We start from the raw sequence: 14,540 nt of genomic DNA, 5'->3' as shown, positions 1-14,540 counted from the left end.
ATTTAGTGACTTAGACCAACACATTTACTATCTCTAAGTTTTAAATTTTTTTTATTTTATTAAAAAAGTTTTTTTTTTTTACATGTATTTGTTTTTTGAGAGACAGAGAGAGAGAGAGCACAAGTTGGGGAGGGGCAAAGAGAGAAGAGACACAGAATCTGAAGCAAGCTCCAGGCTGCGAGCTGTCAGCACAGAGCCTGATGCAGGGCTCGAACTCATAAACTGTGAGATCATGACCTGAGCTGAAGTCGGACGCTTAACCGACTGAGCGACCCAGGCGCCCCTAATTTTTTTTTTAATGTTTATTTATTTTTGAGAGATGGAGGAAGACAGAGTGTGAGTGGGGGAGGGTCAGAGAGAGAGGGAGTACCAGAATCTAAAGCAGGCTCCAGGCTCTGAGCTGTCAGCATAGAGACCCACACGGGGCTTAAACTCACCAACCGCGAGATCACGACCTGAGCCGAAGTTAGACACTTAACCGACTAAACCACCCAGGCGCCCCTACTATCTCTAAGTTTCCATTGGTCAGGAGTCCAAGCTGGGTTCTCTGCTGAGGATCTCACAAGGCTTCTATCAAGGTCAGCTGGGGCTGCAGTCTCTACTGGGTTCAAACAGGGAAGGATCCACTTCCAAGTTTACTCATGTTATTGGCAGAATTCAGTTCCCTGAGGTGGTAGGACTGAGGGCTTCAGTTTGGTGTGTGTGTGTGTGTGTGTGTGTGTGTGTGTGTGTGTGTGTGTGTTTTGTTTTGTTTGCTGCCTGTAAGTCGGAGGCTGCCCTCAGCTTAGAAGTCATATTCATTGCTGTGTGGCATCCCCTACCATGGCCATTTGCTTCCTCAAAGCCAGCAAGGATGAGTGGTAGGGAGAAGAAAAGACGGAGACTGACACTCCAGCAAGACGGATACTACAATCCTATGTAACGTAATCACATAATCATGCACTTGCAATCGTATACATCTTATCATCTTTGCCATATTCTTTCAGGTAGAAGCAAGTCACAGGTCCTACCCACACTTGAAGGGACAGGATCATATAAGGGAGTAAACACCAGGAAGTGGAGAGTGTGGGGTCACTTTAAGAGTCTGTCCACCATAATACCTTTCAATGCAGAAATATTAATGTTTGATTTGCCCTAGAGCCCCGTGAGGGTGTCTCATAATATCTGGTATACGTACCATGACAGCATTCTAAAATCTTAAAATTTAGAAATTCTCAGATATATCTGTCCTCATGGATTTTGGATAAGATACTATATTACTATCCTCATTTTAAAAGTGAAGAAACTGAATTACCAAGGAGTTAAGTGACTCAATTTAAGGAAAACTCACTTCCATGTGTTTCTCCTCTAGTCTCAATATTCTGCTACTATGTATCTTCCTTAACTTATGATGGAGTTACACCTTGATAAAGCTACATATGCTGAAAATACCATGTCAAAAATGAATTTAATACACCTAAACTACTGAGCATCATAGCTTAGCTTAGCCTACTTATTATTATTTTAATGTTTATTTATTTTGTGTGAGAGAGAGAATGCAGGGGAGAGGGAGAGGGAGAGGGAGAGGGAGAGGGAGAGGGAGAGGGAGAGGGAGAGGGAGAGGGAGAGGGAGAGGGAGAGGGAGAGGGAGAGGGAGAGGGAGGGAGAGAGGGAGGGAGGGAGAGAGGGAGAGGGAGAGAGAGAGAGAGAGAGAGAGAGAGAATCCCATGCAGGCTCTGTGCTGACAGCACAGAGCCTAATACAGGGCTCAATCCTATGAACTTTGAGATCATGACCTGAGCTGAAATCAAGAGTCAAACGCTCAACTGACTGAGCCACCCAGGCGCCCCCTAGCCTAGCCTACCTTAAACATGGCCAGATCACTTACATTGGGCAAATCATCTAACACAGAGCCTGTTCTATAATGAAGTGTTGAATATCTATGTAATTTATTGAATACTGTACTGAAAGTGAAAAACAGAATGGTTATAAGTGTATTGGTTGTTTACCTTTGCAATCATGGCTGGCTAGAAGCTGTGGCTCATTGCCACTACCCACATCACAAAAGAGGATCCTGCCACATACTGCTAGCCTGGGAAAAGAACAAAATTCAAAATTTGAAGTACAGTTTACAGTGAATGCATATTAATCTCATACCACCATAAAGTCAAAAAATCATCAGTTAAACACTGTAAGTTGGGGACCATCTGCACACTACTTTACTTCTGACAGCAGATGTGTGAGTTTTCTTCACATCAAGCAATTCTGCAGCACCAGCTGGGTGTCCTACAATTTCACTCAGATCTGACACTATCTACCTGGGGATAGCACAGGATCTCACAAGTTAAAGGCTCACAAATCCCCTCCCACACTCACATACGATGCCAGTCACAAATCCAGGTTGTCACCTGTGTTTCTGACCTACTGGCTATAAATTGGAAATTCCACGAACCCCTTCTCCAGTTTAATTACTTTGCTAAAGCGGCTCACAGAAGTCAGGAAAACATTTTACTTATTAGATTACCAATTTATTATTAAGAAATGTAACTCAGGAACAGCCATATGTAAGAAATGCATAGGGCAGGTTTTGGGAGAAGGAGCATAGAGCTTCCATGTTCTCTCTGGGGTGCAACACCCTCCCCAAATCTCCATGTGTTTGCCAACCCAGGAAGCACTCCAAACCTGTTCTTTTGAGTTTTTATGGAGCCTTCATACACAGGCATGACAGACTAAATCATTGGCCACTGGTGACCTCCAGCCCTTCTCCCCTCCCCAGAGATGGGGGGTGGGACTAAAAATTCCAACCTTCTAATCCAGTAGCTTCCCCTGGCAACCAGCCCCCATCCTTAGAGCCTTTTCAAAAGTTACCACATTAACATAAACTCAGGTGTGGTTGAAAGGGGCTTGTTATGAATAACAAGACACTCCTTTCACCTTTAAGGATCTGGAGCTATTTCAGGAACAAAGGACAAAAGACCAAATATTGTAACAAAGGCTACTCCCATTGCTCTTAAGAAATTCCAAGGGTTAGGGCATCTGGGTGGCTTAGCAGGTTAAGCACAGGACTCTTGATTTCTGCTCAGATCTCACAGTTCCTGAGTTTCAGCCCCAAATCAGGCTCTTCAGAGACTGCTTGGGATTCTCTCTCTCCCTCTTTCTCTGCCCCTCCCACATGCACGCACATTCTCTCTCTCTAAATAAATAAATGTAAAAAAAAAAAAAAAATCCAAGGGTTTTAGGAGCTCTGCCAGAAACAAGATGAAGACCAAATATATGTGTCCTATTGATGAGGAAGCTTGAGGCAAACTGAGGGCAAAGTACAAGTTAGCCCACACCCCCTCCCGAGGTAGGAAATATATGATATTCCTTGGACACTCCCAGCCACACCAAAACAGGAAAGGACAAAAAAACAAAAACAAAAACAAAAACAAATGGTTAAACTGATAAGAGTCTCCACCAGTTTACCAGAAAAAGGCAACCACATCACAGCCTAACGTCCAGGAACCCCCTACTGTCTTAATGTTAATGACTTGAGAGAGAGAAGAGGGGGGCGGGGAACCTTACCTTGCTAATAGCTAGGCCTCCAGTAAGTCTTTAGTATATGAAAGTCTCTTTGGAAACTCCCTCTTGACTTTATCTCCCCTCTTAACTTCATCTCCCCCAACTCCATAAAATGGTCACTCCCCACAACCCCAGGGCAGCTCTTCCTGCCCATGGGTCCTGTCCCCATGCTTTAATAATCACCTTTTTTGCCCCCTAACATGTCTTCAAGAATTATTTCTGGGCCATTGGCTCCAGACCTCATGAACCGCCCATCACCCCAAAACTTCACCATTGTTACAAATCACATTACATTCACTGTGGAAAAAATAAGCGTTCCAACTCTGAGGTTACAGCCCAAGCTCTTCCCATGCAAGCTTCATGGCTCTGAGATTTAACAGTCTCAGATTCTAAATGCTCTCATCAACACCATGACCCCAACCCAGAATTGAAATCCCAGAAGTCCCAGGCATGAAGGTCCTATGGATGTACATGCTCACTATCACCACAGTTCTTCTCTTTCCCTGGGGCACCTTCCACCTGGCTCCTTCAATCCTTCGAACTTTACCGAGCACATTTTTTGCTTCAGAGCGTTTCTTTTCCTTCTGTCCCCAGATCCCTTCATGGTTAGCTCCTTTCATCCTTCAAGTCTGTTAAACTAATTAAACAAGGAGGCCATTAGACTGAGGTGGCTCTAATGCCATGGTGGCCTACGTATGCAAGCCAAAATCTAAGCCTGTAAATGCCTCAAGGTTCCAATATCAAAACACTAAGGATAACCAATCACAAAAAGCCAACTAGACTTTAATATATAGCCAATCAAATAATTTCCTTTCTTTGCTTCTGCACTTTCTCTATACAAGTCTTTCTTCTGAATTGTTGGCTCAGCACTCATAACTGCTTTTGGTTTGGCACTGCCCAATTCCAATCCATCTTTGCTCAAATAAAATTTTTAATACCCCTCAGTTTATCTTTTAACAAATCTCAGCAAAAATGTTACAGCCTTAAAGATGCCTTCCTTGACCACCAGAGTAAAACTAATCCCTCTCTTTCTGTCTCTCCCCCTTCTCCCCCATCTCTCCCCCATTCTATCTTTATAGTTCTTTATAGCCCTTATCTCCATATACTGCTTTGTTTGTGTGCCTGTTTTGTAGCTCTCACACTAATGTGTAAACTCCAAGAGAGACATTTGTTTACTGATAAACTGCCTGGCAAATAATAGGTATTAAACAGTTATTTGAATAAATGTAATTAATGGATTTTTAAAGTCTATCTGACAGAAATAACAGGCATTAGATTCTATTGCAAATGACTAATAAATGTAGTTACGAATTGTATAGTTTTATAAAAATAATGAAGCTAACTAGGAAAAGGCAAAACTTAAGCTGCTGTTGCACTGGCTCTCAGCATCATGATTAAAGACCACGATTGCCATCCCTCTCACTGTTATAAAACTACAACAATTATTACTTCGGCTCAGACTAAGCTATTACTTATTAATTTTCAAAATGTTTGTGATATTTAATTATTTTATATAAAAATCAGTGGCTTATGAATCTGTTATTTTCCACTCTATCCTTCTCTACTTTGGGCTCTAAGAGGCTGACTTTTGTAGACTGCACCTCTAATTTCTGGGTGTGTTGAAACTATGCACAGAAGCACCAGGAGATCTAAAGGGGGATGAAGAATGGGGTTAGAGCATTTACTCTTCCAGGATCCCTGTCAGCTGTGTTGCCATAGGCTGACTACATCCCTTTACTGGCCCAAAAGCCATAGCTGCTTCTAGATGGCCTCACCTATGGCCACTCTCTCTGGTTTTGGTAACTGTTCCCTTCCTGGCTTTCAGGACTAGGAGAGGTAAGGGCTTCCTGCTATTGCTAGTCTAGGTATTGAACCACCCTTATCCCTCCTTTCCCTACATTCTGCCCACATCTTTATAAACAGCCTCTTTATTAATATCTCCTTGCCTATCCTGTTTGAACTTCTGCAGCTGTTTCCTGCAAGAATCCTGAGTCATACATTTTATGCCTCAAACTCCTGAGAATTTGAAAGACCTGGGTCTATAGCCTATCTACAAATTAAATCAAGGGTTCAGTCAATGGAAAATTTTAACAATGCACAAGAATTCATGAGCATGGGCACTGTTGTTTCCAATTTAGAGTAAGACACAGTATGAGATACAAAAAGAAATTAAATACTTTCACATTGGCACCAATTAAGGACATTCCTACCTGGAAATAACCTGCACATGGTAGGATAATAAAGTAGTCACTCATCTGGCTTCTCTTTATTCTGTTTGTTTTCAGCCCCCTTTAGAGTTACAACCTAAAGATCTGAGAAATAGAAAATGTACTGGGCAAGGAATTAGCAAACATATTCTAGTTCCATCTTTGCTCAGAAATCTTGAGAAATCAGTCAACTTTCCTGAAACTACAAAATTAAGATGATGGAATGAGTTATAGCTAAGATACCTTTTAGTTCTAAATCTCTGATAACTATATTTTATAATTATGAAGAACTATCAAGAGTTTTTATTTTAAAGAGGTAGAGGCAACAATATAGTATTGTTTAAGAACCCAGCTCTGCAGCCTAATTGTTTGGCTTCAAATCCCAGCTCTACCACTGACTAGCCACATGGACTTGGGCATGTTTCTTAATCTCTTTGGGCCTCAGTTTCCTCAAGTGGAAAATCGGTATGATAACAGTAAAAATACCTGCCAATGAGGATTTCTTTGAGGGTCAAATGAGTTTGACCCTGTAAAATATTCACTGTGTGCAAGGCACTATTCTAGCCACCCAGTAAGTATTCACAATTATCACTGATACTGTTAACAGAGTTTTTTCCATAATTTAATGATCTAGTAGGCTTTTATTCAGCAACTCATACATGGGGCAACATCCAGTCTAGCAGATAGAAAGGAGCTCTAAAGAGCTGTACAAGGCAAGAAATATTTACAGACCAAAATGAGAAGGAACAAGGAAGCTGTACTAGGCATTTGCTGATTGGTTAAAGCAGGATTACTTCCCTTATATGGAGCAAAGGAGAGTCTTGGAGCCAGGTTAGATAACTTGTGTGGACAGGCAAGCACTGATTGGTTGGCCTAGGCCCACTTTTTCTGGGAGAGCCAAGCATAGAAATTTAGTTAAATTCCAGTTTGCTGATGTGGGCTTAGCATAAGTGGTTCCATCTTGCACCTGGTCTGGACCCTAACACCCAACTGAAGATTTGGAGTTAACAGTGGATGATGAAGTATAGGTTATACTGAGCTGAAAATTAACTTTAGAAGAGCAATTGCTATTTTGAATCTATATATAAGCAATATGGGGCACCCGGGTGGTTCAGTCAGTTGAGCATCTGACTTCAGCTCAGGTCATGATCTCACCATTCGTGGGTTCGAGCCCTGCATTAGGCTCTGTGCTAACAGCTCAGAGCCTGGAGCCCGCTTTGGATTTTGTGTCTCCCTCTCTCTCTGCCCCTCACCTGCTCACACTCTGTGTGTGTCTCTATCTCAAGGATGGATAAACATTAAAAAAAATTTTTAATTAAAAAAATAAATATAATATGGTTTAAGAGTGAAGACCCTAACTCATAGCCTGTTCTTATATTTTGATATGACATGTAAAGATGATTTGAACAACAATTTATTTCTATCTACTTGTATGCCTATACGTTCTTATAAATGACCCAAGATTTACTACATACATGCACACACATGCACACACACAAAAACACACATATACAGTTGACCCTTGAACAACGTGGGGGTTACATGCCCCTACCCACTATGCAGTTGAAAATCCACATATAACTTTTGACTCCCCCAAAACTCAATTACTAATAGTCTACTGTTGACCAGAAGGAAGGCTTACCAAAACATAAAGTCAATTAACACATATTTTATATGTTATATGTATTATATACTGTATTCTTATAATAAAGTAAGCTAGAGAGAAGAAAATATTATAAGTGAAGAAAAACATAAAGAAAATACATTTGCAGTACTGGAAAAAACCCACATATAAGTAGACTTGCATAGTTCGAATCCATGTTGTTCAAGGGTCAACTGTGTGTGTACATATATAAACATACATACATAGCATAAGGTATACTTAATCATTTTATCTGTATACATTTATTATATATTTTTCTTTACATACACAAACACACTAGGAATAAATAGCATAATTTAAGGAAAGTAATGTTGCTTAGTATTCTTATATAACCTGCCCAGAGAAACATATTACCTGCCCAGAGAAACATATAAAGTTTTCTTTATATGGTAGCTAGGGTAGGAAATGGAAGAGGTTTCGAGCTAGAGGAAACTATAGCAAAGTGGGCACAGCAAGCAAAGAGGGGAGAATGGGAAAATGATATCCTGCCCTTAGCCTAGCACTGTCCACAAATCACTTACCATGCACCACAAAAGACTTATTCCTAACAACCTTGCATTCCAAGATAAACCATGAATAACAGGAACCTCCCAAAAGCATTTACTAACAGGAAATCCTGAAATCTTTGCCTCTTGAGATAAGCCACAAAAATAAGAACATCCTGTTTTCCTTTCAAAAAGACAGGAACATCTTGTTCTTATCCAATCTGAACTGTCAACTGCCATATCTGAGCTATAAATATCCGCCATATCATCAGAGCTATAAATTCCTCCTATTCTATGAGATGAGCCACTACTTCTGAAGGCCTGGTTCGCTTATTAGCAAATAAAAGGCAAAATAGGTAAAGGGGATAAAGAGATAGAAACCTGCAGTTATAAAACATAAAATAAAATAAGTCACAGGGATGAAAAGTACTGCATAGAGAATATAGTCAACAATATTATAATAACTTTGTATAATGACAACTTATGATGAGCATTGCGTAATGTACATAACTGTCAACTCACCATGTTGTACACCTGAAACTAATAATGTCAACTGTACTTCAACTTTTTAAAGAAGTTTCCCTGTGTTCACATTTCTTTCTGAATTTTATTCTGACAAAGAGTTACTGGATAGACAGTAGTTGGAACTGATTTTCTTGGTAAGTACTGGATATACCAAGGCCAGCTTCATGGGCAAACTAATGATGCAGTTGTACAAGGCCCAGCCTTGGTTTAATGCTCTGCTGTCACCATCTTGAAATTCCTAATAACCTTTTGAAAAGGAGTTTTGCAAGTTATATTGATGGTATTGGATGCATCATAAACCTCTCTCCTGGGGTTCCTGGGTGGTTCAGTTGGTTAAGCGTCCGACTCAGGCTCAGGTCATGATCTCATGGTTTATAAGTTTGAGCCCCGCGTTGGGCTCTCCACTCTCAATGAAGAGCCTGCTTTAGATCCTCTGGCTCCCTCTCTCTCTGCCCCTCCCCAGTTTTCTCTCTCTGTCTCTCAAAAATAAAATAAACCTCTCCTGAGCACCCAAATAAAGTAGGAAGAGCATGGTCTTTGGAGTCTGACACGGCTATTTATTTAGGTAAGGCTCACCTTCATCTATAAGATAGCATGATATCTCAGACTTGGTTGATGATTGACTACATGAGATCATGTAAGTATTTACCATGTTTGACACCTAGAAGGTCCATAAATCATCCTGAATTATCCCATTTTACCTTCTTTGAAAAAGAGGTCTATGGGGCACCTGGGTGGCTCAGTTGGTTAAGCGTCCAACTTCGGCTCAGGTCATGATCTCATGGTTCGTGGGTTCGAGTCCTGCATCAGGCTCTGTGCTGACAGCTCAGAGCCTGGAGCCTGTTTCAGATTCTGTGTCTCCCTCTCTCTCTGCCCTTCCCCCACTCACGCTCTGTCTCCCTCTGTCTCAAAAATAAACATTAAAAAAAAATTCAAAGAGCTCTACCTTTATACAATCTCCTTTTCTTCTCAGCATGAGTCTTAATAGAAGCAGCAATTCATCTGAACAAGTATGTATTGTGAGAGCTGGGCTACTTGTGTGTTTATTTCTTCTCTTCCCCTTCATTCCTCCCATTACATCAGACTACATCCTTTGCCATCACCTCAAGGACCCTCAATGACCTTCCTGTGGCTGAACTACCTTCAAGTGTTATTCCACTTGACATCTCTTCAGCATGTGACAATTTTGCTCATGTTTATCTTCTGTAGCACCCCACTGTTTTTTTCCCCTACCTTTTTGGCTGTTCCTTCTCAGTGTCAATTGCCAGTCAATGGCTGTTCTCAGCTGCCTCTCCAAGGACTTGTTGTTCTCACTCTATATACATCTGATGGGTGAGCTCATCAATTCCCATACCTTCAATTTCTATTTATATGCTGGTGACTCCTGTTATGGATACATAATTGTTAGGATGTTTTGGCAGCAAGAAACAGAAAATTCAACTCCACTAATTTTATCAACAACAAAGGGAATTAACTGAATTGTGTGACAGCACAAAATAAAGCCACCCCTGCCCAAGTTGCCACATCAGCAAAACAAAACTTGGATTCTAACTTTCATGTTTCTGTAAATGCTCTGCTTCACCAGAGTTTGGTATATCCAGTCAGCCAATCCCCAACTGCTAAGAATCTGCAATGATTTATTTGTTCTCAGATATGCAACTCCAGCCAATCAGCTTAAGCCAAATATTCTTTCTTTATTCCCTGATTAACATACTGGCCTTATAAGGAAATCCCTGACCCCCTAGCCAATCATTCCCTGTTTCCTTGTTGCTGCTTCAAACACTATAAACTCATTCTTGCCCAAACATCCCATGGGAAGAGTGCTCCACTGCTTGTGGGGCACTGATTCCCTCAATCTATGGATGTTTTTCCCTCGAGTAAAGAACATCAAACTCGATGCTAAATTGTTTTATTTTTGTCATTTCATAATAGAGAGGAAGGGTGGTGTTCAGGCACGGTTCAATCAGGACCCTAGCTGCTCTCCCTTGATTCTCTTAATCTGTCTTCCTCTATATAACTTCATTCAACGTGACAATGCTGAGAATGTTGATTCATGAAGCATTATCATAAATTTGAGAAAACTTCTTTCTCAAAAATCTGCAGCAAAACTTTTCCTGCTTATTGGTCCCAAATAGGTCACATGCCCCTGGGCCTATTTTTGAATCCAACTCTGTGGCTGAGGGAATATGGTGATTTCTTGATTAAGGTCTGCTTATCCCTGAATCAATTACTGCAGCAATCACTGATTAGCCTAATCTAGACCCACCTCTGAAGATGGGGTCAGTTCTCCAAACCACATGGCTGCCATAATAAAAAGAAGAAAAAGAAGAAGAAGAAGAAGAAGAAGAAGAAGAAGAAGAAGAAGAAAAGAGAAAAGAAAAGAAAAGAAAAGAAAAGAAAAGAAAAGGATGAAATAAAACTGTCAAGGCAATCACAATGTATATCAGATCTATCTTATTCAGTGGAGACTCAAAATAAATTCTTGATACAGTATGCTAAATACCGGAGAGGCTGGTTTGTAGATACCACAGGTCCTAAAAGCTGCAGGAAATCATAATCAAAATAGTTCTAATAATTTTCATATCATGAGGGCTTACACATCTTTGACCTTTAAAATAACTGGCTAGAAACAACTAGAACTTTGTCATCCTATCTCATTATATAATTATTTTCTTAAAAGAAAAAAACAAAAAAACAGCTGTGATGACTTCCTTTGACCACTGAGAACAATTCAGGCACCCAAGGCTGAACATCTCATAATGATGGGGACGTGGCCTATATTTCCCTGGGCTTGAAGAATCAAGTAATCAGTGGGAAGACCTAGATGGACAGATGTGCAGCACTCAACAGACAGAAAAGACCATGAAGTCCTACCTTATCTGCTCTGTCAAGCTCTCCTATGGTCTTCCAAAGTGTAATTGGCTCCCAGAACAGCAGAGAATTCTTCCAAAAAAATTACTGTATTAATAAGTAAATGGATGTATTGTCATTGCTATTCAATCTCATCTTTATTTTATTATGTTTTTAATTTTTTTCAACGTTTATTTATTTTTGACAGAGACAGAGCGTGAGTGGGGGAGGGGCAGAGAGAGAGAGAGGGAGACACAGAGTCCAAAGCAGGCTCCAGGCTGAGCTGTCAGCACTGAGCCCGACACAGGGCCCGAATCCACGGAACCATGAGATCATGATCTGAGCCGAAGTCAGAGGCTTAACCAACTGGGCCACCCAGGCACCCCTCAATCTCGTCTTTATAAGCAAACCAGCACAATTTGCAGACCTAAAGCTCCATGCCTACATTTTCCATAGATACTTCAAAATCCACATGTCCAACATTTAAATACCCTCCTCTTCAAAAAGCTCCTATAATCCTCTCAGCTCAATAAATAGCACCACCATATGCCACATAATTCTCCAATCCCAAAGCCTAGAAATTAGCCTTGAGTCTTCACTTTCCCTCATCCCCACCAATCTCTGTATCCTATCAGTTCTCCTTCTATTACCTCTCAAACCTGTCCATCCATTCCACTGTTACTACTTTAACTTAAGCTGTCATCAAAAGACTCCTATCTGGTCTCCACCTGTGACCTCTACAGTTCTTTTAATGCTTAACAGCTAGAGTTCTTTCTAAAACTCATTTTACCTATGCATGCCCTGTCCTTGCTTAAAACTTATCTATGACTCCACCCAAAGCCTAAATTGTTTAATATAACACAGATCATCAGGCCCCAGTTTAGCTTTCGGATCAGGAGAGGACATACTACCAACCAGCCAAATCCAGCCCACTGCCCGTTTTTGTTTCCAATGTAAAGCCTTTACATTTTTTAACGGTTGGAAAAATCAAAATATGATGTGGCGGCTGAGTGGCTCAGTTGGTTAAGCGTCTGACCCTCAGTTCTGGCTCAGGTAATGATCTCACAGTTTCTTGAGTTTCAAGCCCTGTGACCGGCTCCACCCTGGCAGCGAGGAGCCTGTTTGGTATTATCTCTCTCCCCCTCTCTCTCTGCCTCTCCCCAACACATGCTATCTCTGTCTCTCTCAAAATAAACAAAACTTTTATATATACATACATATATATATGAAAATTCAAAATATTAATATTTTATGACAGTGAAAACTACATGAAATTCAAACTTCAGCATCCATAAAAAAAACTTTACTGGAACACAACTCTACCCATTCATACTGTCTATGGCTTCTTTTCAGCTACAAGTTGAGTAGCTGCGACCAAGGCAGTATGGCCCACAAAACCCTAAAATCTTTACTGTCTGGCCCTTAAAGTTTGCCAACCCCTGCTCTACTCATCTTTCACCACTCCCCTTCGTAGCTGCCACCCTGAACTGTCTGCAGTCCCTAACAGACCACCATTTTCCCTCCTACCTGCCTGTTCTCCCTACTCTTCCATGGGTGCTCATATAGAACCAACTTCATATCCGCGTTTAACAGTTATTCTGATTGTCCTTCTACTTGTCTGGTGCATATGTTCACCACTGAATCCTCAGCACCAACACGATCTCTACTCTCCTTCAGTGCTTGATAAATGAAGGGTGTCCCTCTGGAATTCCTTCTGATTTGAACATAAGCGCCCCCCCCCCCCAACCACCATAATGGAATTCTTACTGAGCTTTTTTGTTGGCCTGTAGTGTCATCTGTAAAATAAGACTAAATAATTCCGACTTCATAGGATGAAATGAATGTGGCTAATTATTGAGAGCACGTAGCGCAGTGCGTGCTTCAGAGAAAGTGCTCGGTAAACAGTGGTCACTCTTGGTTGCTCTAAAACTCTCCGTTTGACGTTAATGATGTCCGTATCCAAGAGAGTCTCCAGGGTGTGTCGCCAAATGCATGGACCAGCATCAAACACATCCGTACAGTAACAGCAGCAACCTCCAAGCAAAGCGCCGCCGGAGGCGTACTAGGCCAGGCTGCACGCAGGGCTAAAACTACTGGGAAACCGCCCGGAAACGGAGCCCGCGAGGTGGAAGAACTACAACTCCCGTCGTGCCTCACCGAGTTTAGGGCTACTCTACATTTTATCACCTCCAGCCACTTCTCTTCTTTCCCTCTGTAGTCCCGAGGGTGGCTGCGTCCTGGTCACCGGAAGAAGCCGTGTGACGTCACGAGGGCCTACGCGTCGCGCGGGTGGCAGGAGTTGACGGACGGTCTCTGGCTGCGTTTGGGCGGCCCCGGGACCACGGAAGAGGCTTCCCTGGTCGGCCGCGATGCCTAGCTCGCGGCGGGTCAGTCAGCTCCTGGATCTGTGAGTTCACCCGGTCCCCGCCTCCCCTTCGCCCCGCCCTGTGCTCGCTCTCCCTCCCCGCCCGCTTTCCACCTCTGGACCTCTGAAGAGGGCTCGCTGGTGTTTCTGTTGCTGGGTTCCTGACTTGTCGTCTCCTCGTAGATGACAGTTGTGCCAAGTGTGCTGCTGGGGAGGCTTGCCCCTCTGTCCTCCGCCCCGGGCGCCGCCAGATGGGTGGTGGTCCGAACTCTGTCAGCCTTGACCCTCGATGCTCTGGTAGTTGCTGGCAGTGACCTGTTTCTGAGGAGAGCTGAAAGCCTTGGTAGAACAATAACAACAAAAACACTACATGTGGCTCTCAAAAGCCTTCAGCAGAGTTCCCCCAGTTCCTGTAACTGGGATAGATATTGATTCTTTGAGGCAGCACGGCTCCGTGATTGCTTGACCGCGATTGCTGGGTTCAGCGCCCAGTCTGCCGTTCCCCAGCTGCGTGACCACGGAGAGTAACTTAACCTCTGTGCCTGAGTTCTTGATTTATCGAATTAGTGTAACAACAGTACGTATCTCATAGAATTGCAGTAAGGAATAAATTTAACGGATGTAAAGTCCTTTGAAGGATGCCTAGTGTCAAAAGAAATTTCAAAGAACTTTACTTGATAAAAATCTTTTAGTGAGGGAGAAACAAGAATCTCAGAGGCATGTCGTTGCAGAATGACTTATACACTGAGAATGACTATATTGTTTATCCTTCGCAGTGATTGGTTATTAAAATGGTTGGTTACTACAATTTAAAAAAACCTCAAGGGATTGGTTAAAAGTGGTCGTCTTACACTATTTTAGGGAGATGATTTAAACTTTGTTTATGATTGGGGCGCCTGGGTGGC

The 14,540-nt window shown here is 42.0% G+C and overlaps 1 protein-coding gene and 1 long non-coding RNA gene across 7 annotated transcripts in view; one reads left to right on the top strand and one right to left on the bottom strand.

Moving 5' to 3' along the window:
* LOC102965259 overlaps positions 1 to 13,592 on the bottom strand; it is a 98,474-nt gene extending 84,882 nt beyond the window's left edge. For 5 of the 6 annotated variants that reach the window (XR_006219866.1, XR_006219865.1, XR_006219868.1 and 2 more), the window contains exons 1-4: positions 13,038 to 13,592; positions 11,295 to 11,378; positions 9,654 to 9,804; positions 1,989 to 2,071 (exon numbers count right to left, since the gene is read on the bottom strand). This is a non-coding gene — a long non-coding RNA (uncharacterized LOC102965259). The remainder of the gene's footprint in view (positions 1 to 1,988; positions 2,072 to 9,653; positions 9,805 to 11,294; positions 11,379 to 13,037) is intronic. The other variant, XR_444117.3, reaches the window with a different exon arrangement.
* The window catches only part of AMN1 (antagonist of mitotic exit network 1 homolog), a 55,734-nt gene continuing 54,758 nt past the window's right edge, over positions 13,565 to 14,540 (top strand). The window contains exon 1 of the mRNA XM_007076176.3: positions 13,565 to 13,677. Within this exon, the coding sequence (XP_007076238.1) occupies positions 13,640 to 13,677 (38 nt within the window). The 5' untranslated portion in view covers positions 13,565 to 13,639. The remainder of the gene's footprint in view (positions 13,678 to 14,540) is intronic.

Source organism: Panthera tigris, chromosome B4 (genome assembly GCF_018350195.1).
Source record: "Panthera tigris isolate Pti1 chromosome B4, P.tigris_Pti1_mat1.1, whole genome shotgun sequence".
NCBI classification, from domain to species: domain Eukaryota; kingdom Metazoa; phylum Chordata; class Mammalia; order Carnivora; family Felidae; genus Panthera; species Panthera tigris.
This window is presented reverse-complemented; position numbering and strand designations above follow the sequence as displayed.